The 25,642-nt window shown below is 47.1% G+C and overlaps 1 protein-coding gene across 1 annotated transcript in view; it reads left to right on the forward strand.

Annotated features, from left to right (window-relative positions):
• Positions 1-25,642, forward strand: part of LOC120019942 (probable G-protein coupled receptor 158) — a 151,665-nt gene that overhangs the window by 105,239 nt on the left and 20,784 nt on the right. The window contains exon 8 of the mRNA XM_038963352.1: positions 6,450-6,688. Coding sequence (XP_038819280.1) covers positions 6,450-6,688 — 239 coding nt within the window. The remainder of the gene's footprint in view (positions 1-6,449; positions 6,689-25,642) is intronic.

Here is a 25,642-nt window from a genome sequence, read left to right on the forward strand (position 1 = left end):
GCTACACATTGATCTGGTACTGGTACTCCCTGTATATAGCTTCTCATTGATCTGGTACTGGTACTCCCTGTATATAGCTACACATTGATCTGGTACTGGTACTCCCTGTATATAGCTACACATTGATCTGGTACTGGTACTCCCTGTATATAGCTCCACATTGATCTGGTACTGGTACCCCCCTGTATATAGCTCCACGTTGATCTGGTACTGGTACTCCCTGTATACAGCTCCACATTGATCTGGTACTGGTACCCCCCTGTATATAGCTCCACATTGATCTGGTACTGGTACCCCCCTGTATATAGCTACACATTGATCTGGTACTGGTACTCCCTGTATACAGCTCCACATTGATCTGGTACTGGTACCCCCCTGTATATAGCTCCACATTGATCTGGTACTGGTACTCCCTGTATACAGCTCCACGTTGTTCTGGTACTGGTACTCCCTGTATATAGCTCCACATTGATCTGGTACTTCCTGTATATAGCTCCACATTGATCTGGTACTTCCTGTATATAGCTCCACGTTGATCTGATACTCCCTGTATATAGCTCCACATTGATCTGGTACTGGTACTCCCTGTATATAGCTCCACATTGATCTGGTACTGGTACTCCCTGTATATAGCTCCACATTGATCTGGTACTCCCTGTATATAGCATCTCATTGATCTGGTACTGGTACCCCCCTGTATATAGCTCCACATTGATCTGGTACTGGTACCCCCCTGTATATAGCTCCACATTGATCTGGTACTGGTACTCCCTGTATATAGCTCCACATTGATCTGGTACTGGTACCCCCCTGTATATAGCTCCACATTGATCTGGTACTGGTACCCCCCTGTATATAGCTCCACATTGATCTGGTACTGGTACCCCCCTGTATATAGCTCCACATTGATCTGGTACTGGTACCCCCCTGTATATAGCTCCACATTGATCTGGTACTGGTACCCCCCTGTATATAGCTCCACATTGATCTGGTACTCCCTGTATACAGCTCCACGTTGTTCTGGTACTGGTACTTCCTGTATATAGCTCCACGTTGATCTGGTACTCCCTGTATATAGCTTCTCATTGATCTGGTACTGGTACTCCCTGTATATAGCTCCACATTGATCTGGTACTGGTACTCCCTGTATATAGCTCCACATTGATCTGGTACTGGTACTCCCTGTATATAGCTCCACATTGATCTGATACTCCCTGTATATAGCTCCACATTGATCTGGTACTGGTACTCCCTGTATATAGCTCCACATTGATCTGGTACTCCCTGTATATAGCTCCACATTGATCTGGTACTCCCTGTATATAGCTCCAACTATACTGTAGTCCCATTCTTCTGTATTCCATACGTCTGTATTATTACTCTTGTGTTAGTGTTTTATTTTTATTGTTGGGAAGGGCTCGTATAAAACAAGAATTTCACGGTAAAGTCTACACCAGTTGTTTTCAGGGCATGTGACAAATAAAATGTGATTTGGCCGAATGAGAACTTCTGCAGTGTTCTGCCTAGAACTTTCTGTCTTTTCTCCCAACGATTTTTCCCAATGATGCTCTTTAATGAGTTTGCCCTGTAGAGTGCCCTCCAATAAACAGGTTCCTCTCAGAATTGGGCCTGGTTTGCCATTGTTCTATTTTGCTCCTTAGTAGTCAGTGGACAGTGGCATAGGTAGCACTTTACATTCTCAATCACACAGAGCTACCTACTGTAGCTTAGAGTTCTCTCCACTCTCTTCTGGAAATGACTTGGCTTTCATGTTGGCCTTTTTACATTTCGCAGACACAGCAGCGAAACAAATCAATCTGATCGTGTGTGTGTGTGTGTGTGTGTGTGTGTGTGTGTGTGTGTGTGTGTGTGTGTGTGTGTGTGTGTGTGTGTGTGTGTGTGTGTGTGTGTGTACTCCCACTTCAGTTAATATAGTTTTGTGAGTGCAGAAAATAAGGGGCCAAAGGGCAGCCTTGCTACTTCCCCTGACAAAATTACAATTTAAGTTCCTCATGGTGTGATGGGCTTGAAACCTAACCTTAGTGTCAGTTCAATATAGGAGAATCCCACACAGATATCAAAGATGAGGCAGGATCAATCATGGTCTATCCCTCAGAGACCCCAGAGGTTGAAATAGCTCCTTATATCTATGCTAATCTAGCCCACACTTCAGAGGACACACTGTTGCTGGCTCTTGCAAGGGTCTTTCAGCAGTAGTATAGGATAAGTATTAACGGAGCCGTAACACTGACGAATGCAGGCAGTGGTAGAAGGAATAATGCAGTGTAATGAATGATAGCAGTGGTAGAAGGAATAATGCAGTGTAATGAATTGTAGAAGGAATAATGCAGTGTAAAGAATGATGGCAGTGGTAGAAGGAATAATGCAGTGTAATGAATGATAGCAGTGGTAGAAGGAACAATGCAGTGTAATGAATTCTAACAGTGGTAGAAGGAATAATGCAGTGTAATGAATTGTAGAAGGAATAATGCAGTGTAAAGAATGATAGCAGTGGTAGAAGGAATAATGCAGTGTAATGAATTGTAGAAGGAATAATGCAGTGTAAAGAATGATAGCAGTGGTAGAAGGAATAATGCAGTGTAATGAATGATAACAGTGGTAGAAGGAATAATACAGTGTAATGAATGCTAACAGTGGTAGAAGGAAGAATGCAGTGTAATGAATTCTAACAGTGGTAGAAGGAATAATGCAGTGTAATGAATGATAGCAGTGGTAGAAGGAATAATGCAGTGTAATGAATCATAGCAGTGGTAGAAGGAATAATGCAGTGTAATGAATGCTAACAGTGGTAGAAGGAATAATGCAGTGTAATGAATGATAGCAGTGGTAGAAGGAATAATGCAGTGTAATGAATGCTAACAGTGGTAGAAGGAATAATGCAGTGTAATGAATGCTAACAGTGGTAGAAGGAATAATGCAGTGTAACGAATGATAACAGTGGTAGAAGGAATAATGCAGTGTAATGAATGATAGCAGTGGTAGAAGGAACAATGCAGTGTAATGAATTCTAACAGTGGTAGAAGGAATAATGCAGTGTAATGAATTGTAGAAGGAATAATGCAGTGTAAAGAATGATAGCAGTGGTAGAAGGAATAATGCTGTGTAATGAATTGTAGAAGGAATAATGCAGTGTAAAGAATGATAGCAGTGGTAGAAGGAATAATGCAGTGTAATGAATGATAACAGTGGTAGAAGGAATAATACAGTGTAATGAATGCTAACAGTGGTAGAAGGAAGAATGCAGTGTAATGAATTCTAACAGTGGTAGAAGGAATAATGCAGTGTAATGAATGATAGCAGTGGTAGAAGGAATAATGCAGTGTAATGAATCATAGCAGTGGTAGAAGGAATAATGCAGTGTAATGAATGCTAACAGTGGTAGAAGGAATAATGCAGTGTAATGAATGATAGCAGTGGTAGAAGGAATAATGTAGTGTAATGAATGCTAACAGTGGTAGAAGGAATAATGCAGTGTAATGAATGCTAACAGTGGTAGAAGGAATAATGCAGTGTAACGAATGATAACAGTGGTAGAAGGAATAATGCAGTGTAATGAATGATAACAGTGGTAGAAGGAATAATGCAGTGTAATGAATGATAGCAGTGGTAGAAGGAATAATGCAGTGTAACGAATGATAGCAGTGGTAGAAGGAATAATGCAGTGTAACGAATGATAGCAGTGGTAGAAGGAATAATGCAGTGTAATGAATGATAGCAGTGGTAGAAGGAATAATGCAGTGTAATGAATGATAGCAGTGGTAGAAGGAATAATGCAGTGTAATGAATGATAACAGTGGTAGAAGGAATAATGCAGTGTAATGAATGATAACAGTGGTAGAAGGAATAATGCAGTGTAATGAATGATAACAGTGGTAGAAGGAATAATGCAGTGTAACGAATGATAGCAGTGGTAGAAGGAATAATGCAGTGTAACGAATGATAGCAGTGGTAGAAGGAATAATGCAGTGTAATGAATGATAGCAGTGGTAGAAGGAATAATGCAGTGTTATGAATTCTAACAGTGGTAGAAGGAATATTGCAGTGTAATGAATTCTAACAGTGGTAGAAGGAATAATGCAGTGTAATGAATTCTAACAGTGGTAGAAGGAATAATGCAGTGTAATGAATGATAGCAGTGGTAGAAGGAATAATGCAGTGTAATGAATCATAGCCGTGGTAGAAGGAATAATGCAGTGTAATGAATCATAGCAGTGGTAGAAGATAAAAAGTGGTTGCAGTAAAAGTAGTGTTGCTTCTGTCAGTCACATAATCAGTAGAATAAATAATGATAGGGATGAATAGCAGTAGTTTCCCAGTGATGTCTTGATCATTTCATGAAAAATATATCTTTACCTTGATGGGTTCGGATTTCTAAACTTTAAATATTGTTAATCATAAGTTATAATAGAGACATGAGCGGTGCCATAGTCTAGGGTCTACACCAGAAGTTAATGGGTATCTGTAGGAGGAAGGTATATGGTGGAGGCAATTAAGCTTGGAATGTACCGAGTGGAGGGAAAGACGATGACATGTTGGCAGGCACTGATAATGGTGGAGAGATGTGGTTTAGTAAGGAAGGGTGTCGAGGTCAGGTCACATTAAGGGAGAAGGAACAGTTTGTTGCCCGCATCACTTAACTTCCTGGCTAGTAAAGATGTCATGTTTAGAGAGAAGGAGGAGACTCCACCCAAATTGGGGTATGTATAGGAACCATGTCTTTGTCTTATGCAGCTGTGTTTTTAAAAATGTATCTAACCAGGCAAGTCAGTTAATAAGAACAAATTCTTATTTTCAATAACGACCTAGGAACAGTGGGTTAACTGCCTTGCTCAGGGGCAGAACGACATATTTTTACCTTGTCAGCTCGGGGATTCGATCTTGCAACCTTTCGGTTACAAGTCCAACGCTCTAACCAGTAGGCTACCTGCCACCCCAAGGGGTGAATAAACTTGGTCTAAACTTTACTAATCGTCCGTGATATTTACTAGGTTCATTTAGAGCCTAACAACCTGTTTGTAACAGAGACCAGTTGGTTGTAATCTGGTTAGAACAGACACCAGTTGGTTGTAATCTGGTTAGAACAGACACCAGTTGGTTGTAATCTGGTTATAACAGACACCAGTTGGTTGTAATCTGGTTAGAACAGAGACCAGTTGGTTGTAATCTGGTTATAACAGACACCAGTTGGTTGTAATCTGGTTAGAACAGAGACCAGTTGGTTGTAATCTGGTTGTAACAGACACCAGTTGGTTGTAATCTGATTAGAACAGAGACCAATTGGTTGTAATCTGGTTAGAACAGAGACCAGTTGGTTGTAATCCGGTTAGAACAGACACCAGTTGGTTGTAATCTGGTTGTAACAGACACCAGTTGGTTGTAATCTGGTTATAACAGACACCAGTTGGTTGTAATCTGGTTATAACAGACACCAGTTGGTTGTAATCTGGTTATAACAGACACCAGTTGGTTGTAATCTGGTTAGAACAGACACCAGTTGGTTGTAATCTGGTTAGAACAGACACCAGTTGGTTGTAATCTGGTTATAACAGACACCAGTTGGTTGTAATCTGGTTAGAACAGAGACCAGTTGGTTGTAATCTGGTTGTAACAGACACCAGTTGGTTGTAATCTGATTAGAACAGAGACCAATTGGTTGTAATCTGGTTAGAACAGAGACCAGTTGGTTGTAATCTGGTTAGAACAGACACCAGTTGGTTGTAATCTGGTTGTAACAGACACCAGTTGGTTGTAATCTGGTTATAACAGACACCAGTTGGTTGTAATCTGGTTATAACAGACACCAGTTGGTTGTAATCTGGTTATAACAGACACCAGTTGGTTGTAATCTGGTTAGAACAGACACCAGTTGGTTGTAATCTGGTTAGAAAAGACACCAGTTGGTTGTAATCTGGTTGTAACAGACACCAGTTGGTTGTAATCTGGTTATAACAGACACCAGTTGGTTGTAATCTGGTTATAACAGACACCAGTTGGTTGTAATCTGGTTATAACAGACACCAGTTGGTTGTAATCTGGTTAGAACAGACACCAGTTGGTTGTAATCTGGTTAGAACAGACACCAGTTGGTTGTAATCTGGTTGTAACAGACACCAGTTGGTTGTAATCTGGTTATAACAGACACCAGTTGGTTGTAATCTGGTTAGAACAGAGACCAGTTGGTTGTAATCTGGTTAGAACAGAGACCAGTTGGTTATAATCTGGTTATATGACGTCTTCTCAAGGAGAACCACAAAACCCTAAAATGACACTATTAGACGTCAAGTGCCACATGTTGCCTGCTGGGATGTGGGACCAGAAACAACCTGCTGGGATGTGGGACCAGAAACAACCTGCTGGGATGTGGGAACAGAAACAACCTGCTGGGATGTGGGAACAGAAACAACTCTTCTCTCTCTTCTCTCCTCCAGGGTGCTGAAGGTGTTCCTGTCCCGTACGGCACAGCGGACGCCCTACATCACCAGCTGGCGGGTGCTGCGTCTGCTAGGGGTCATCCTGCTGGTGGTGCTGTGGTTCCTGGTGGCCTGGACCTCGGCCGTGTGTCAGACACCTGACCGGACGTCGGCCCTCATCGATGTGGGCCTCACCCTCGATGGGCTGCAGTTCAGCATGTGCCTGCTGGACCGCTGGGACTACATGATGGCAATTGGTGAGTTGTGACGGAAGTGTGGACCTCTTGTTAATACCCCTAGTCAATAACCAAGTGGGCAAACTGGTTGAAATGACATTGTTAAAGCCAGAAAATGATTGAAATTATCAAATAAAATCAAGCTTTATTTATACAGCACATTTCAGACATGGAACGCAACACAATGTGCTTCACAGAAAATAAATGATAAAAAACGATGAAAATGAAAACTGAAATATTTACTACACAACAAACTTAGGAGGATAAAAAACAAAAGAATAACAATAAGAACTGAACGACTAAAAAGTACCCTAAGGAAAAGCAAAGCTAAAAAGATGTGTTTTAAGATTTCTTTTAAATATGTCCACAGTTTCAGCCCCCCTCAGGTTCTCTGGCAGGCTATTCCAGAGGGCAGGGGGCATAGTAACTAAAGGCTGCCTCTCCATGCCTCTTGGTCCTAGGCTATGGGATAGTTAAAAGACCAGTGCCAGAGAATCTGAGGGTGTAGTGGACAGTCATTGTTATCATATATGAAATTATAAATACCTCACGTCACTCGTAATAAGACTAAGCAATTAGCCTATTAAAATGCTTATCTGGCTTCATAAAGATAATTAAAATATACAAGCAAGCATTAGGCAATGAGATGACGTTGACTAGCAAGAATTGGTCTCGGAATTGTCTATATCAAAGACAAATATTTAATTAACATTGTGCAATTAATAATGGATTCACATGCTAGGCATAAATTAAGTTAAAAGAATTAACAAGCATTAACAAGTCATTATTCCAAGCAGGACAAAGCATGAATAAAGAGATGCTTACTAGGCCAGAGTCCTAGACGCCTAGTAAATTCCTACAAGCATTTCGCTACAAGCAATAACATCTGCTAAATATGTGTATGTGACCAATAACATTTTATTTGATTTTGATTTGATGAGAATTGATCATACAACCTTCCTCCATGGCTGGAAACAGGATAAGAGAAGGAACAAAGGCATGTAATTCCATTTATAACATCTGAAGGTGTAACCTTTCAACCCAAAACCAACCACCATTAACCAATCAAACAATACCAAGTTTACAGTAACCTCAACACTTCCAGGCCCAATCTCCACAGGGTGTCACAGCATCTAAAGACTTGTGTGGGGGATGAGACCAATGTAAATAAGCCAGAATTCCTGGACCATAAAAACGCTTTGCATAGAGATCATACATCCATATACAGTGCCTTTAGAAAGTAATCAGACCCTATGACTTTTTCCACATGTTGTTACGTTACAGCCTTATTCTAAAATGTATTAAATAAAAAAATATCCTCATCAATCTACACACAATACATCAGAATGACAAAGTGAAAACAGGTTTTTAGACATTTTTGCAAATGTACCAAACCCTAAACTGAAATACCTTATTTACATAAGATTTCAGACCCTTTGCTATGAGACTCGAAGTTCTCGAAGCTCAGATTCGAAGCTCAGGTGCATCCTGTTTCCATTGATCATCCTTAAGATGTTTTCTACAACTTGATTGGAGTCCACCTGTGGTAAATTCAATTGATTGGACATGATTTGGAAAGGCACACATCTGTCTATATAAGGTCCCACAGTTGACTGTAACGGCTGTCAATGTCGTTCTCCTCCTCGGACGAGGAGGAGCATGGATCGGACCAAGATGCGGAGTAGGAGGTATTCATGATTTTAATGGCAAACCAACAAACACTACAAATGAACAAAAACAACAAACGTGACTAACCTGTAACAGTCCTGTGTGGCCCAAACGCTAACACAGGAAACAAACACCCACAAATAGCTAAAGCCTATGGCAGCCTTAAATATGGCTCCCAATTAGAGACAACAGAAATCAGCTGTCTCTAATTGAGAACCCATTCCGGCCACCATAGACTTTCCTAGAAAACTACACACCCATAGACACAGCTAGATAAATACACTCAACACAAAACCATAAACTACAACCAACACCCCCTCTACCATATAATACCCCAAAATACACACATACCCCATGTCACACCCTGACCTAACTAAAATAATAAATAAAACAAATAATACTAAGGCCAGGGCGTGACATAACCCCCCCCTTAAGGTGCGAACTCCGGGCGCACCAGCACATAGTCTAGGGGAGGGTCTGGGTGGGCTTCCTTCCACGGCGGCGGCTCCGGCACTGGTCGTGGTCCCCACCCCACCCTAGTCATAAGGGGCAGCACCGGGATAAGGGGCAGCACCGGGATAGGGGGCAGCACCGGGATAAGGGGCAGCACCGGGATAAGGGGCAGCACCGGGACAAGGGGCAGCACCGGGACAAGGGGCAGCACCGGGACAAGGGGCAGCACCGGGACAAGGGGCAGCACCGGGATAAGGAGCAGCACCAGGATAAGGAGCAGCACCAGGATAAGGGGCAGCACCAGGATAAGGGGCGGCAGGTCCTGGCTGAGGGACTCCGGCAGGTCCGGGCTGAGGGACTCCGGCAGGTCCGGGCTGAGGGGCTCCGGCAGGTCCGGACTGGGTGGCAGCTCCGGACTGAGTGGCAGCTCCTGACTGTAGGGCAGCTCATGACTGTAGGGCAGCTCATGACTGTAGGGCAGCTCATGACTGTAGGGCAGCTCATGACTGTAGGGCAGCTCATGACTGTAGGGCAGCTCATGACTGTAGGGCAGCTCTGACAGCTCCTGACTGGCTGGCGTCTCTGGCAGCTCCTGACTGGCTGGCGTCTCTGGCAGCTCCTGACTGGCTGGCGTCTCTGGCAGCTCCTGACTGGCTGGCGTCTCTGGCAGCTCCTGACTGGCTGGCGGCTCTGGCAGCTCCTGACTGGCTGGCGGCTCTGGCAGCTCCTGACTGACGGACGGCTCTAGCGGCTCCTGACTGACGGACGGCTCTAACGGCTCGGGACAGACGGGCGGCTCTAATGGCTCGTGGCAGACGGATGGCTCAGATGGCGCTGGGCAGACGGATGGCTCAGACGGCGCTGGGCAGACGGATGGCTCAGACGGCGTTGGGCAGACGGATGGCTCAGACGGCGTTGGGCAGACGGATGGCTCAGACGGCGTTGGGCAGACGGATGGCTCAGACGGCGTTGGGCAGACGGATAGTTCAGGCACCGCTGGGCAGACGGCAGACTCTGGCCGGCTGAGACGCACAATAGGCCTGATGCGTGGTGCCGGAACTGGAGGTACCGGGCTGAGGACACGCACCTCAGGGCGAGTGCGGGGAGGAGGAACAGGGCTCTGGAGATGCACTGGAAGCCTTGTGCGTGGTGTAGGCACTGGTGGTACTGGGCTGGGGCGGGAAGGTGGCGCCGGATATACCGGACCGTGAAGGAGGACACGCGCTCTTGAGCACCGAGCCTCTCCAACCTTACCAGGTTGGATGGTCCCCGTAGCCCTGCCAGTGCGGCGAGGTGGAATAGCCCGCACTGGGCTATGCAGGCGAACCGGGGACACCACCTGTAAGGCTGGTGCCATGTACGCCGGCCCGAGGAGACGTACTGGAGGCCAGATACGTTGGGCCGGCTTCATGACATCCGGCTCGATGCCCAACCTAGCCCTCCCAGTGCGGCAAGGTGGAATAGCCCGCACTGGGCTAAGCACGCGTACTGGGGACACCGTGCGCTTTACCGCATAACACGGTGTCTGACCAGTACGACGCCCTCTCACTCCACGGTTAGCCCGGGGAGTTGGCTCAGGTAACCAACCCGGCTTCGCCACACTACCCCTTAGCCCCCCCCCAAGAAATTTTTGGGTGAGCCTCTCGGGTTTCCAGCCACTGTGCCTTGCAAGCGCCTCATAATGCCGCCTCTCCGCTTTCGCTGCCTCCAGCTCCGCTTTGGGGCGGCGACACTCCACTGGCTGTGCCCAGGGTCCTTTACCGTCTAGGATCTCCTCCCAAGTCCATTCCTCATCTCTCCATTGCTTTGGTTCTTGCCGTCCTTCTCCAATCCGCTTGGTCCTGGTTTGGTGGGTGTTTCTGTAACGGCTGTCAATGTCGTTCTCCTCCTCGGACGAGGAGGAGCATGGATCGGACCAAGATGCGGAGTAGGAGGTATTCATGATTTTAATGGCAAACCAACAAACACTACAAATGAACAAAAACAACAAACGTGACTAACCTGTAACAGTCCTGTGTGGCCCAAACGCTAACACAGGAAACAAACACCCACAAATAGCTAAAGCCTATGGCAGCCTTAAATATGGCTCCCAATTAGAGACAACAGAAATCAGCTGTCTCTAATTGAGAACCCATTCCGGCCACCATAGACTTTCCTAGAAAACTACACACCCATAGACACAGCTAGATAAATACACTCAACACAAAACCATAAACTACAACCAACACCCCCTCTACCATATAATACCCCAAAATACACACATACCCCATGTCACACCCTGACCTAACTAAAATAATAAATAAAACAAATAATACTAAGGCCAGGGCGTGACATAACCCCCCCCTTAAGGTGCGAACTCCGGGCGCACCAGCACATAGTCTAGGGGAGGGTCTGGGTGGGCTTCCTTCCACGGCGGCGGCTCCGGCACTGGTCGTGGTCCCCACCCCACCCTAGTCATAAGGGGCAGCACCGGGATAAGGGGCAGCACCGGGATAGGGGGCAGCACCGGGATAAGGGGCAGCACCGGGATAAGGGGCAGCACCGGGATAAGGGGCAGCACCGGGATAAGGGGCAGCACCGGGATAAGGGGCAGCACCGGGATAAGGGGCAGCACCGGGATAAGGAAAAGCACCAGGATAAGGAGCAGCACCAGGATAAGGGGCAGCACCAGGATAAGGGGCGGCAGGTCCTGGCTGAGGGACTCCGGCAGGTCCGGGCTGAGGGACTCCGGCAGGTCCGGGCTGAGGGGCTCCGGCAGGTCCGGACTGGGTGGCAGCTCCGGACTGAGTGGCAGCTCCTGACTGTAGGGCAGCTCATGACTGTAGGGCAGCTCATGACTGTAGGGCAGCTCATGACTGTAGGGCAGCTCATGACTGTAGGGCAGCTCATGACTGTAGGGCAGCTCATGACTGTAGGGCAGCTCATGACTGTAGGGCAGCTCTGACAGCTCCTGACTGGCTGGCGTCTCTGGCAGCTCCTGACTGGCTGGCGTCTCTGGCAGCTCCTGACTGGCTGGCGTCTCTGGCAGCTCCTGACTGGCTGGCGTCTCTGGCAGCTCCTGACTGGCTGGCGGCTCTGGCAGCTCCTGACTGGCTGGCGGCTCTGGCAGCTCCTGACTGACGGACGGCTCTAGCGGCTCCTGACTGACGGACGGCTCTAACGGCTCGGGACAGACGGGCGGCTCTAATGGCTCGTGGCAGACGGATGGCTCAGATGGCGCTGGGCAGACGGATGGCTCAGACGGCGCTGGGCAGACGGATGGCTCAGACGGCGTTGGGCAGACGGATGGCTCAGACGGCGTTGGGCAGACGGATGGCTCAGACGGCGTTGGGCAGACGGATGGCTCAGACGGCGTTGGGCAGACGGATAGTTCAGGCACCGCTGGGCAGACGGCAGACTCTGGCCGGCTGAGACGCACAATAGGCCTGATGCGTGGTGCCGGAACTGGAGGTACCGGGCTGAGGACACGCACCTCAGGGCGAGTGCGGGGAGGAGGAACAGGGCTCTGGAGATGCACTGGAAGCCTTGTGCGTGGTGTAGGCACTGGTGGTACTGGGCTGGGGCGGGAAGGTGGCGCCGGATATACCGGACCGTGAAGGAGGACACGCGCTCTTGAGCACCGAGCCTCTCCAACCTTACCAGGTTGGATGGTCCCCGTAGCCCTGCCAGTGCGGCGAGGTGGAATAGCCCGCACTGGGCTATGCAGGCGAACCGGGGACACCACCTGTAAGGCTGGTGCCATGTACGCCGGCCCGAGGAGACGTACTGGAGGCCAGATACGTTGGGCCGGCTTCATGACATCCGGCTCGATGCCCAACCTAGCCCTCCCAGTGCGGCAAGGTGGAATAGCCCGCACTGGGCTAAGCACGCGTACTGGGGACACCGTGCGCTTTACCGCATAACACGGTGTCTGACCAGTACGACGCCCTCTCACTCCACGGTTAGCCCGGGGAGTTGGCTCAGGTAACCAACCCGGCTTCGCCACACTACCCCTTAGCCCCCCCCCAAGAAATTTTTGGGTGAGCCTCTCGGGTTTCCAGCCACTGTGCCTTGCAAGCGCCTCATAATGCCGCCTCTCCGCTTTCGCTGCCTCCAGCTCCGCTTTGGGGCGGCGACACTCCACTGGCTGTGCCCAGGGTCCTTTACCGTCTAGGATCTCCTCCCAAGTCCATTCCTCATCTCTCCATTGCTTTGGTTCTTGCCGTCCTTCTCCAATCCGCTTGGTCCTGGTTTGGTGGGTGTTTCTGTAACGGCTGTCAATGTCGTTCTCCTCCTCGGACGAGGAGGAGCATGGATCGGACCAAGATGCGGAGTAGGAGGTATTCATGATTTTAATGGCAAACCAACAAACACTACAAATGAACAAAAACAACAAACGTGACTAACCTGTAACAGTCCTGTGTGGCCCAAACGCTAACACAGGAAACAAACACCCACAAATAGCTAAAGCCTATGGCAGCCTTAAATATGGCTCCCAATTAGAGACAACAGAAATCAGCTGTCTCTAATTGAGAACCCATTCCGGCCACCATAGACTTTCCTAGAAAACTACACACCCATAGACACAGCTAGATAAATACACTCAACACAAAACCATAAACTACAACCAACACCCCCTCTACCATATAATACCCCAAAATACACACATACCCCATGTCACACCCTGACCTAACTAAAATAATAAATAAAACAAATAATACTAAGGCCAGGGCGTGACATAACCCCCCCCTTAAGGTGCGAACTCCGGGCGCACCAGCACATAGTCTAGGGGAGGGTCTGGGTGGGCTTCCTTCCACGGCGGCGGCTCCGGCACTGGTCGTGGTCCCCACCCCACCCTAGTCATAAGGGGCAGCACCGGGATAAGGGGCAGCACCGGGATAGGGGGCAGCACCGGGATAAGGGGCAGCACCGGGATAAGGGGCAGCACCGGGATAAGGGGCAGCACCGGGATAAGGGGCAGCACCGGGATAAGGGGCAGCACCGGGATAAGGGGCAGCACCGGGATAAGGAAAAGCACCAGGATAAGGAGCAGCACCAGGATAAGGGGCAGCACCAGGATAAGGGGCGGCAGGTCCTGGCTGAGGGACTCCGGCAGGTCCGGGCTGAGGGACTCCGGCAGGTCCGGGCTGAGGGGCTCCGGCAGGTCCGGACTGGGTGGCAGCTCCGGACTGAGTGGCAGCTCCTGACTGTAGGGCAGCTCATGACTGTAGGGCAGCTCATGACTGTAGGGCAGCTCATGACTGTAGGGCAGCTCATGACTGTAGGGCAGCTCATGACTGTAGGGCAGCTCATGACTGTAGGGCAGCTCATGACTGTAGGGCAGCTCTGACAGCTCCTGACTGGCTGGCGTCTCTGGCAGCTCCTGACTGGCTGGCGTCTCTGGCAGCTCCTGACTGGCTGGCGGCTCTGGCAGCTCCTGACTGGCTGGCGGCTCTGGCAGCTCCTGACTGGCTGGCGGCTCTGGCAGCTCCTGACTGACGGACGGCTCTAGCGGCTCCTGACTGACGGACGGCTCTAACGGCTCGGGACAGACGGGCGGCTCTAATGGCTCGTGGCAGACGGATGGCTCAGATGGCGCTGGGCAGACGGATGGCTCAGACGGCGCTGGGCAGACGGATGGCTCAGACGGCGTTGGGCAGACGGATGGCTCAGACGGCGTTGGGCAGACGGATGGCTCAGACGGCGTTGGGCAGACGGATGGCTCAGACGGCGTTGGGCAGACGGATAGTTCAGGCACCGCTGGGCAGACGGCAGACTCTGGCCGGCTGAGACGCACAATAGGCCTGATGCGTGGTGCCGGAACTGGAGGTACCGGGCTGAGGACACGCACCTCAGGGCGAGTGCGGGGAGGAGGAACAGGGCTCTGGAGATGCACTGGAAGCCTTGTGCGTGGTGTAGGCACTGGTGGTACTGGGCTGGGGCGGGAAGGTGGCGCCGGATATACCGGACCGTGAAGGAGGACACGCGCTCTTGAGCACCGAGCCTCTCCAACCTTACCAGGTTGGATGGTCCCCGTAGCCCTGCCAGTGCGGCGAGGTGGAATAGCCCGCACTGGGCTATGCAGGCGAACCGGGGACACCACCTGTAAGGCTGGTGCCATGTACGCCGGCCCGAGGAGACGTACTGGAGGCCAGATACGTTGGGCCGGCTTCATGACATCCGGCTCGATGCCCAACCTAGCCCTCCCAGTGCGGCAAGGTGGAATAGCCCGCACTGGGCTAAGCACGCGTACTGGGGACACCGTGCGCTTTACCGCATAACACGGTGTCTGACCAGTACGACGCCCTCTCACTCCACGGTTAGCCCGGGGAGTTGGCTCAGGTAACCAACCCGGCTTCGCCACACTACCCCTTAGCCCCCCCCCAAGAAATTTTTGGGTGAGCCTCTCGGGTTTCCAGCCACTGTGCCTTGCAAGCGCCTCATAATGCCGCCTCTCCGCTTTCGCTGCCTCCAGCTCCGCTTTGGGGCGGCGACACTCCACTGGCTGTGCCCAGGGTCCTTTACCGTCTAGGATCTCCTCCCAAGTCCATTCCTCATCTCTCCATTGCTTTGGTTCTTGCCGTCCTTCTCCAATCCGCTTGGTCCTGGTTTGGTGGGTGTTTCTGTAACGGCTGTCAATGTCGTTCTCCTCCTCGGACGAGGAGGAGCATGGATCGGACCAAGATGCGGAGTAGGAGGTATTCATGATTTTAATGGCAAACCAACAAACACTACAAATGAACAAAAACAACAAACGTGACTAACCTGTAACAGTCCTGTGTGGCCCAAACGCTAACACAGGAAACAAACACCCACAAATAGCTAAAGCCTATGGCAGCCTTAAATATGGCTCCCAATTAGAGACAACAGAAATCAGCTGTCTCTAATTGAGAACCCATTCCGGCCACCATAGACTTTCCTAGAAAACTACACACCCATAGACACAGCTAGATAAATACACTCAACACAAAACCATAAACTACAACCAACACCCCCTCTACCATATAATACCCCAAAATACACACATACCCCATGTCACACCCTGACCTAACTAAAATAATAAATAAAACAAATAATACTAAGGCCAGGGCGTGACATTGACAATACATGTCACAGCAAAAACCAAGCCATGACGTCGAAGGAATTGTCCATAGAACTCCGAGACGGGATTGTGTCGAAGCACAGATCTGGGGAAGGGTACCAAAACATTTCTGCAGCATTGAAGCTCCCCAAGAACACAGTGGCCTCCATCATTATTAAATAGAAGAAGTTTGGAACCACCAAGACTCTTCCTAGAGCTGGCCGCCCGGCCAAACTGAGCAATCGGGGGAGAAGGGCCTTGGTCAGGGAGGTGATCAAGAACCTGATGATCACTGACAGAGCTCAAGAGTTCCTCTGTGGAGATGGGAGAACCTTCCAGAAGGACAATGATCTCTGCAGCACTCCACCAATCAGGCCTTTATGGTAGAGTGGCCAGACGGAAATAACTCCTCAGTAAAAGGCACATGACAGCCCTCTTGGAGTTTGCCAAAAGGCACCTGAAGGACTCTCAGACCATGAGGAACAAGATTCTCTGGTCTGATGAAACCAAGATTGAACACTTTGGCCTGAATGCCAAGCGTCACGTCTGGAGGAAATCTGGCACCATCCCTACAGTGAAGCATGGTGGTGGCAGCATCATGTTGTGTGGATGTTTTTCAGCAGCAGGAACTGGGAGACTAGTCAGGACCGAGGGAAAGATAAACAGAGCAAAGTACAGAGAGATCCTTGATGAAAACCTGCTCCACAGGACCTCAGACTGGGGCGAAGGTTCACCTTCCAACAGGACAACGACCCAAAGCACACAGCCAAGACAATGCAGGAGAGGATTCGGGATAAGTCTCTGAATGTCCTTGAGTGTCCCGGCCAGAACCAGGACTTGAACCCGATCGAACATCTCTGGAGAGACCTGAAAACAGCTGTGCAGCAACGCTCCCCAACCAATTTGACAGAGCTTGAGAGGATCTATAGAGAAGAATGGGAGAAACTCCCCAAATACAGGTGTGCCAAGCTTGTAGCATCATACCCAAGAAGCCTTGAGGCTGTAATCGCTCCCAAAGGTGCTTCAACAAAATACTGAGTAAAGGGCCTGAATACTTGTGTAAATGTGCAAAAAAATATATATACATATATACATTTGCAAAAATGTCTAAAAACTATTTTTTCTTTGTCATTATGGGGTCTTGTGTGTAGATTGATGAGGAAAACATATTTTAAATCCATTTTAGAATATGGATGTAACGTAACAAAATGTGGAAAAAAGTCAAGTGGTCTGAATACTTTCCGAATGCACTGTACTGTAGCATCAGAGTTATCCTCAGGGAACAAGTTTCAGATAGAAACCAGGATAATATAGTATTATTCTATCATATAGTATTATTCTATCATATAGTATTATTATATCATATAGTATTATTCTATCATATAGTATTATTCTATCATATAGTATTATTATATCATATAGTATTATTCTATCATATAGTAGTATTCTATCATATAGTATTATTCTATCATATAGTATTATTATATCATATAGTATTATTCTATTATTCTATCATATAGTATTATTCTATCATATAGTATTATTCTGTCATATGGTATTATTCTATCATATAGTATTATTCTATTCTATTCTATCTACACTACTGACGATGCGCTCCCCAAATTTCACCAGTCTCACTGTTCATGAACTCTTGGAAGTGCTTGCACAAAGGATAGTAACATCTCATCCTGTGTTCTTGGAATCTGAATATCTGGACTAGTCCAGTGACTGCTGAGAAAGATCAGCTGACAACAGGGGAAAGTCCTTGTGGCGGCACGGAGAGACGGCTGACAGGAGGGAATAGACCCCACTGGGACAGTCATGGGGTAGCTTCCCATTTCTGTAGTTTCCCATGCTTCGCAGTATGTTGGAAACACCCGCTTTTAGCTACAGAAAGTCAACATACGAGAATACCCCTAGAGTCTGCGAGAGCGGGGGCGGAAGATGACTCATTGGCTGACAACATGGTAACGACTGGACCGGAAACGACTACGAGTAATGAGAGCACAGCACAAGAGAACACCACAGCAACTGTCACAAGTTCCGCTGCAACAGCGGGCCACAAACAGATGCAGGTATGTGTCTGTGGTTGGAGGAAAGTTACATCACACCATGGGTTGAGGATCCACCAGGGGAAGAAGGGGTGTTTGGGTAAAGAGAGACAGAGGCCTCGCATTGATCACTTTCTGCAAAAGCGATCAAATCAGTCGAATGAAGCACAGCAACTGGACGCAAACCATAGTTTGCAGTGCATCAGTACCACTGTCATGGAGGACGTAAACTCAAGCACCGAAGTAACAACTGAGGTGGAACCAACAACAGGAGTGGAACTCACCCAGCCTCCCAGACCTGCAGTCGAGAGGAGACTACCAGGGCACAGACCGTATGTGAAGTGGCCTGGCGCCAGTGACAAGAAGTTGTGGGAAGCAGTGAATACTGACCTTACCTTGACCCTCGAGAAACTTCGAGGCACAGTGGAGAAGAAGTTGGAGAGGATGGGGGACATCATCTATGAGTACGGGGCAGAAAGCTTTGGAGTGCAAGAGGCAAAAGGCGGGAGAAAGGTTCCAACCCCACCAGTTTCCAGGAGGCAACAAGAAATCAAGCGCCTCGTTCAAGAAAGGAGACAGCTTAAGAAACAGTGGAAGAAGGCCTCGGAAGTGGAAAAGGAGGGCATAGAGGCACTTCAGGCTGACATTTAAACCCGGTTGGCATCCCTCCGTAGAGCAGAGACCCTACGGAAACGCAGAAGGAAGAAAGAACAAACTAGAACTCGATTCTATAAAGATCCCTTCAAGTTCCTTAAAAGTCTCTTCACGAAGGAAAAAAGTGGAGCTCTAAAAACAACAAAGAAAGACCTAGAGGAGCACCTGATAACAACAAACTTTGACTCAAAGCGACATGAACATCTGGCCATCCCATCAGATATCCCACCCATTGAACCCCCGGAACATCATATTGAGACCAGCCCTCCGACATGGAAAGAGGTGGAAAACACAGTTCGACGGGCAAGAACAGCATCAGCCCCGGGGCCAAATGGAGTCCCGTACAAAGTGTATAAGAACGCACCAGACGTCCTGAGGGTCCTCTGGAGGCTTATGAGAACAGCTTGGCAAAATAAGATAATACCCAAAGTGTGGCGTAGGGCAGGCGGGGTCCTGATCCCTAAGGAGAAGGATGCAGTGAACATCAGCCAATTCCGCCCAATCTCCTTACTGAATGTCGAGGGTAAAATCTTCTTTAGGGTCATTGCCCAGAGGATGTCCGTGTACCTGCAAAGGAATGCGTACGTCGATACATCTGTACAGAAGGCAGGAATATCAGGGTTCTCTGGCTGCTTGGAACACTCCAGCATGATCTGGCACCAGATCCAAATGGCCAAGGTGGAGAAAAGGGACCTCCATGTAGTCTTCCTCGACCTCGCCAATGCATTTGGCTCTGTGCCCCATGAACTCCTGTGGTCTGCCTTCAGATTTTTCCACATACCGGACACCATCACAACGCTGGTGAAGTCGTACTTCCAGGATCTGCAGTTCTGCTTCACCACCTCAGATTTCACCACCTCATGGCAGTGCCTGAATGTAGGTATAATGGCGGGATGTACCATTTCTCCGTTGGCTTTCATAATGGCAATGGAGGTTATCATCAGATCCTCAAAATGGGTTGCTGGTGGACAGCGAGTCGACTCTGGTTTCCGCCTCCCTCCACTCAGAGCCTACATGGACGACATTACAACATTGACCACCACTGTCCCATGCACCAGGAGACTGCTCAGAAAACTCGAGGAGAACATCAGCTGGGCCCGTATGAAGATTAAACCATCCAAGTCACGCAGCATCTCGATTGTGAAGGGAGTACTCTCTGACCTGAAATTCTTCATCGGAGATGACCAAATCCCAACAGTGTCTGAGCAGCCGGTAAAAAGCCTTGGAAGGTGGTATGATGCAAGCCTGAAGGACAAAGACCAGGTGCAACAGCTGCGCAAAGACATCAGTAGTAGCCTACAGTCCATCGACAACACCCAGCTACCTGGAAAGTTAAAGGCCTGGTGTCTGCAGTTTGGTCTCCTACCTCGGGTGTTGTGGCCCCTAGCAGTGTATGAGGTTCCAATCTCAACAGTGGAGAAGATGGAAAGAGGAGTCACAGGCTACTTAAAGAAGTGGCTCGGAGTTCCACGATGCCTTACCACCATAGGCCTCTATGGAGATGGTGTCCTCAAGCTGCCCCTCACCAGTCTAACAGAGGAATTCAAGTGTGCAAAAACCAGGCTCCAGATGACACTGAATGAATCTCGAGACCCAGTGGTGAGCAACAACGCGCCGACCTTGGCAACTGGGCGCAAATGGAGGCCAGGAAAAGCAGTCCAGGAGGCAACAGCAGCCCTCAGACATGCTGACATTGTGGGTCATGTTCAGCAAGGGAGAGGAGGCCTTGGGCTAACTAGCCGTGCTGCTTGGAGTAAGGCCACTGCACCAGAGCGGCGGAAGATGGTAGTGCAGGAAGTACGCCATCAGGAGGAGGCTGCAAGGTGGGCCAAGGCAGTCTCTCTTGCCAAACAGGGACAGTGGACTCGATGGGACAGTGTGGAGAAGAGGAAGATCAGCTGGAAGGATCTGTGGGCCATGGAAGCGAGGCGGTTGAGCTTTTCCATCAGAGCAACATATGACGTCCTTCCAACACCAGTTAATCTTCACCAATGGTATGGTGAAGATCCGGACTGTGCCCTCTGTTCCATGCCAGCCAACCTCAGGCACATTCTCACAGGGTGTAAAACAAGCCTCACCCAAGGACGCTACACTTGGCGTCACAACCAAGTCCTTAAAAACCTTGCGTCCGCCCTGGAGGACAAGCGAGCTGCCACCAACTCCCTACCACCCCCAGCAGCATCACACCCCTTACGGACGACCTTTGTCCGCGAAGGAGCTAAACCACCGAAGAGCGGCTCTACACCATTAGAGCGAGACCAGCTGCGCTTGGCACGCGACTGGAAAATGCTAGCTGACATTGGCCGGCAACTTGTGTTTCCTCCGGAGATCGCAACCACCACCCTAAGACCTGACATGGTGCTCTGGTCCCATTCGCTCAAGAAGGTCTTCATCATTGAGCTCACAGTACCCTGGGAGGACTCAGTAGATGAGGCTTATGAGCGAAAACATCTGCGCTATGCCGATCTAGCTGCCGAAGCACGGCATCATGGCTGGAACACAGAAGTCCGACCAGTGGAGGTGGGCTGCAGAGGTTTTGTGGCAACATCTACAACCAGACTGCTTAGAGACCTGGGAATTAAGGGCCAGAGCCAGCGTTCGGCAATCAAAGCTGTATCAGAGGCGGCAGAAGGCAGCAGTCAATGGCTCTGGATGAAGAGGAAAGACCCCAGCTGGGCCCCGAAGTGAGAGGGCCAGGAGGTATGCGGTCAACAATGCTTGACTCAGGGAGGAAGACGCCCCTGCCATGCATAGTCCCATGGGACGTTGGCTATCAACAACAAGGCAACTCCTATGACTAATTGGGAATGGGACGCAAGCGTAGGATTGATCACCCTGTCGCTGGCCGCCTTTGGGGAGGGTGTATAGTGTGAAAGGCCGAAACACCCTAGGAACCAAAGGTACACTACTGACGATGCGCTCCCCAAATTTCACCAGTTTCACTGTTCATGAACTCTTGGAAGTGCTTGCACAAAGGATAGTAACATCTCATCCTGTGTTCTTGGAATCTATCATATAATATAGTATTATTATATCATATGGTATTATTCTATAATATAATATTATTCTATCATATAGTATTATTCTATCATATAGTAGGATTCTATCATATAGTATGATTCTATCATATAGTATTATTCTATCATATAATATAGTATTATTCTATCATATGGTATTATTCTATAATATAGTATTATTATATCATATAGTATTATTCTATTATTCTATCATATAGTAGTATTCTATCATATAGTATTATTCTATAATATAGTATTATTCTACCATATGGTATTATTCTATCATATAGTATTATTCTATCATATAGTATTATTATATCATATAGTATTATTCTATCATATAGTATTATTCTATTATTCTATCATATAGTATTATTCTATCATATAGTATTATTCTGTCATATGGTATTATTCTATCATATAGTATTATTCTATCATATAGTATTATTCTATCATATAGTATTATTCTGTCATATGGTATTATTCTATCATATAGTATTATTCTATCATATAATATAGTATTATTCTATCATATGGTATTATTCTATAATATAGTATTATTCTATCATATAGTATTATTCTATAATATAGTATTATTCTATCATATAGTATTATTCTATAATATAGTATGATTCTATCATATAGTATTATTCTATAATATAGTATGATTCTATCATATAGTATTATTCTATAATATAGTATGATTCTATCATATAGTATTATTCTATAATATAGTATGATTCTATCATATAGTATTATTCTATCATTGTAACGATCGTCATCTTCTTCGGACGAGGAATAGGAAAGATCGGACCAAAATGCAGCGTGGTACGTGTCCATGTTAAATTTATTATAACTGAACACTGAATACAAAATAACAAAAGTGAAACAATGAAAATCGAAACAGTCCTGAAAGGTGACACAACACAAAACAGGAAACAACTACCCACAAACACCAGGTGGGAAAAGGTATGGTTCTCAATCAGAGACAACGATTGACAGCTGCCTCTGATTGGGAACCATACCAGGCCAAAACACATAGAACTACAAAACATAGAACAAAACATAGAATGCCCACCCCAACTCACGCCCTGACCAAACCAAAATAGAGACATAAAAAAGGAACTAAGGTCAGGACGTGACAATCATATAGTATTATTCTATCATATAATATAGTATTATTCTATAATATAGTATTATTACATAATATAGTATTATTATATAATATAGTATTATTTTATCACTCCTTCTATAGTCAGTCCTCTGGATACTATAGCAAAGATACGTTTTAGCCCCTAAGAGAGGGAAGGGCTGATTTGTCCTTTGGCATTGTCCTGTTCCTGGACCATTTACCATGCAACTCCAGCTCAACTTCAGAGCACATAAATTAGGCCGAGCATAGAAGGGTACTGAGTACATAACTTAAAAACATGTCTGACATGTATTGGGGTGCACAATCGCGGACTGATTTAAAAACCAATAGAAGAATCTTAAAATGTATTCTAAAACTCACAGGCAGTCAGTGCAGAGACCTTAAAAGCGGTGTAATGTGTGCTCTCCGTCTGGTCTTGGTCAGTACCCGTGCTGCAGCATTCTGTATGTTTTGCAGTTGACCAATGGCATTCTTGGGTAGACCAGACAGGAGAGCATTACAGTAGTCAAGCCTGCTTGTAATAAAAGCATGGATGAGACTCTCTGTATCAGCCTGAGAGAGAAACGGACACACCTTGGCAATGTTCCTCAGGTGGTAAAAAGCTATTTGTCACATTCCTAATGTGTGATTCGAAATTGAGTTCAGAATAAAAAATGTCATGTTTTTTACCAAGTGAATTATAATGTGCGGCCAGATTCTCTCTCTGTGTTTTGGCTCCAACAATAAGTACCTCTGTCTTGTCTTGATTTAGAGGAAGTTGTGAGCCATCCAAGTATTTAAATCACGAATACAGTCTAATAATTTATCCATGGAGCTTAAATCCTCTGGTGACACAGAAATGTAAAGTTGTGTATTGTCTATGTAGCAGTGAAAATCAATGCTGTGCTTTCTGATAACGCTGCCAAGTAGTAACATATATAAACTGAACAGTATCGGACCCAAAATCGAACCTTGTGGAACGCCACATGTGATATGTATTTCTTCTGAGTTAAAACTTTTGACCGGTTAAATAGGTACTAAACCAATTTAGAACTGGAACGGAGAGGCCAACCCATCTCTCCAGTCTGTCCAGAAGGACATCATGATCAACAGTGTCGAATGCAGCACTTAAATCCAAGAGTACAAGGACAGAAAGCTGTTTGGCGTCTGTGTTGGCTCAGATAATTTACCACTTTAACGAAGTCTACTGTGGTGGACACGAAAACCAGATTGGAATTTTTCTAAAATACAGTTGGTACTTAAAAATCATTTAGCTGTTTGAAAACCAATTTCTCCAGAATTTTGCTTAAGAATGGGGAGGTTGGAGATTGTTCGAAAATTGCTAAAATCTGTAGAATCTAAATTACTTTTCTTCAGAAGGGGTTTCACCATAGCAGTTTTTAGTGTCTGTGAACAGGGAGTGATTATCAATAGCTTGCACTTCTTCAGATATGCAATTAAAAACTGTTTTGAAGAAGGTGGTGGAGATAAGCCGTCTCGATTTTAAGTTGTGATATCACTTTCCTATCACTTTCTGGCAGGCAGGGTCAGGACAGGTAGAAAGGTCAGAACTGGGAAGACTAGGAGACACTAGAGCACAGGAAACATGTGAACACGCTGGTAGGACTTGACGGGACAAGACGAACTGGCAACAGACAAACAGAAAACGCAAGAATATAATGAGGGAAGATTGGAGACACCTGGTGGGGGATGGAGACAAGCACAAAGACAGGTGAAACAGATCAGGGTGTGACACTAACAGAAAAATGGGTCTGTTCCTTATTTTGTGATGGCAGCCTGCCGAAATATAGATAGAAGCCTTCCACAAGTTCTCATCTAACTAAGCAAGTATAGGTTTATTCCAAGTTTCATTGTTTATTTTACCTTAATTTAACTGGGCAAGTCAGTTAAGAACAAATTCTTATTTTCAACGACGGCCGAGGAACAGTGTTCAGGGGCCTTGTTCAGGGGCCCTGCCTTGTTCAGGGGCAGAACGACAGATTTTTACCTCGTCAGTAACCTTTCGGTTACTAGTCCAACACTCTTACCACTAGGCTACCCGCCGACCCTTGAATAGTGTTGGTTTAAACAGAGCCCCACACCTCTATTGATTTCAGCGTGGTATACATGGAAGTGATTAACAAAACAACGTGTTGCGTTACACTTACCTCATTGACGATCCACGTAAATCAAAATGCAACATTCCAAAATGTACAGCAGCTGACGGTGTTCAGCAGATTGTCCTCTAACCAGGGATGTAAAAACATATCCAGTTTCCATGTGGTTTTTCAGTTGTGGTAGTTTCAACAACGTGTATCCCGCCCTAATCGATGAGGGATTTAATGCTTCTTGACAAAACAACAACGTGTATCCCGCCCTAATCGATGAGGGATTTAATGCCTCTTGACAAAACAACAGCGTGTATCCCGCCCTAATCGATGAGGGATTTAATGCCTCTTGACAAAACAACAACGTGTATCCCGCCCTAATCGATGAGGGATTTAATGCTTCTTGACAAAACAACAACGTGTATCCCGCCCTAATCGATGAGGGATTTAATGCTTCTTGACAAAACAACAACGTGTATCCCGCCCTAATCGATGAGGGATTTAATGCCTCTTGACAAAACAACAGCGTGTATCCCGCCCTAATCGATGAGGGATTTAATGCCTCTTGACAAAACAACAACGTGTATCCCGCCCTAATCGATGAGGGATTTAATGCCTCTTGACAAAACAACAACGTGTATCCCGCCCTAATCGATGAGGGATTTAATGCCTCTTGACAAAACAACAACGTGTATCCCGCCCTAATCGATGAGGGATTTAATGCCTCTTGACAAAACAACAACGTGTATCCCGCCCTAATCGATGAGGGATTTAATGCCTCTTGACAAAACAACAACGTGTATCCCGCCCTAATCGATGAGGGATTTAATGC

This window comes from Salvelinus namaycush, chromosome 25, assembly GCF_016432855.1.
Source record: "Salvelinus namaycush isolate Seneca chromosome 25, SaNama_1.0, whole genome shotgun sequence".
Classification (NCBI taxonomy): Eukaryota; Metazoa; Chordata; class Actinopteri; order Salmoniformes; family Salmonidae; genus Salvelinus; species Salvelinus namaycush.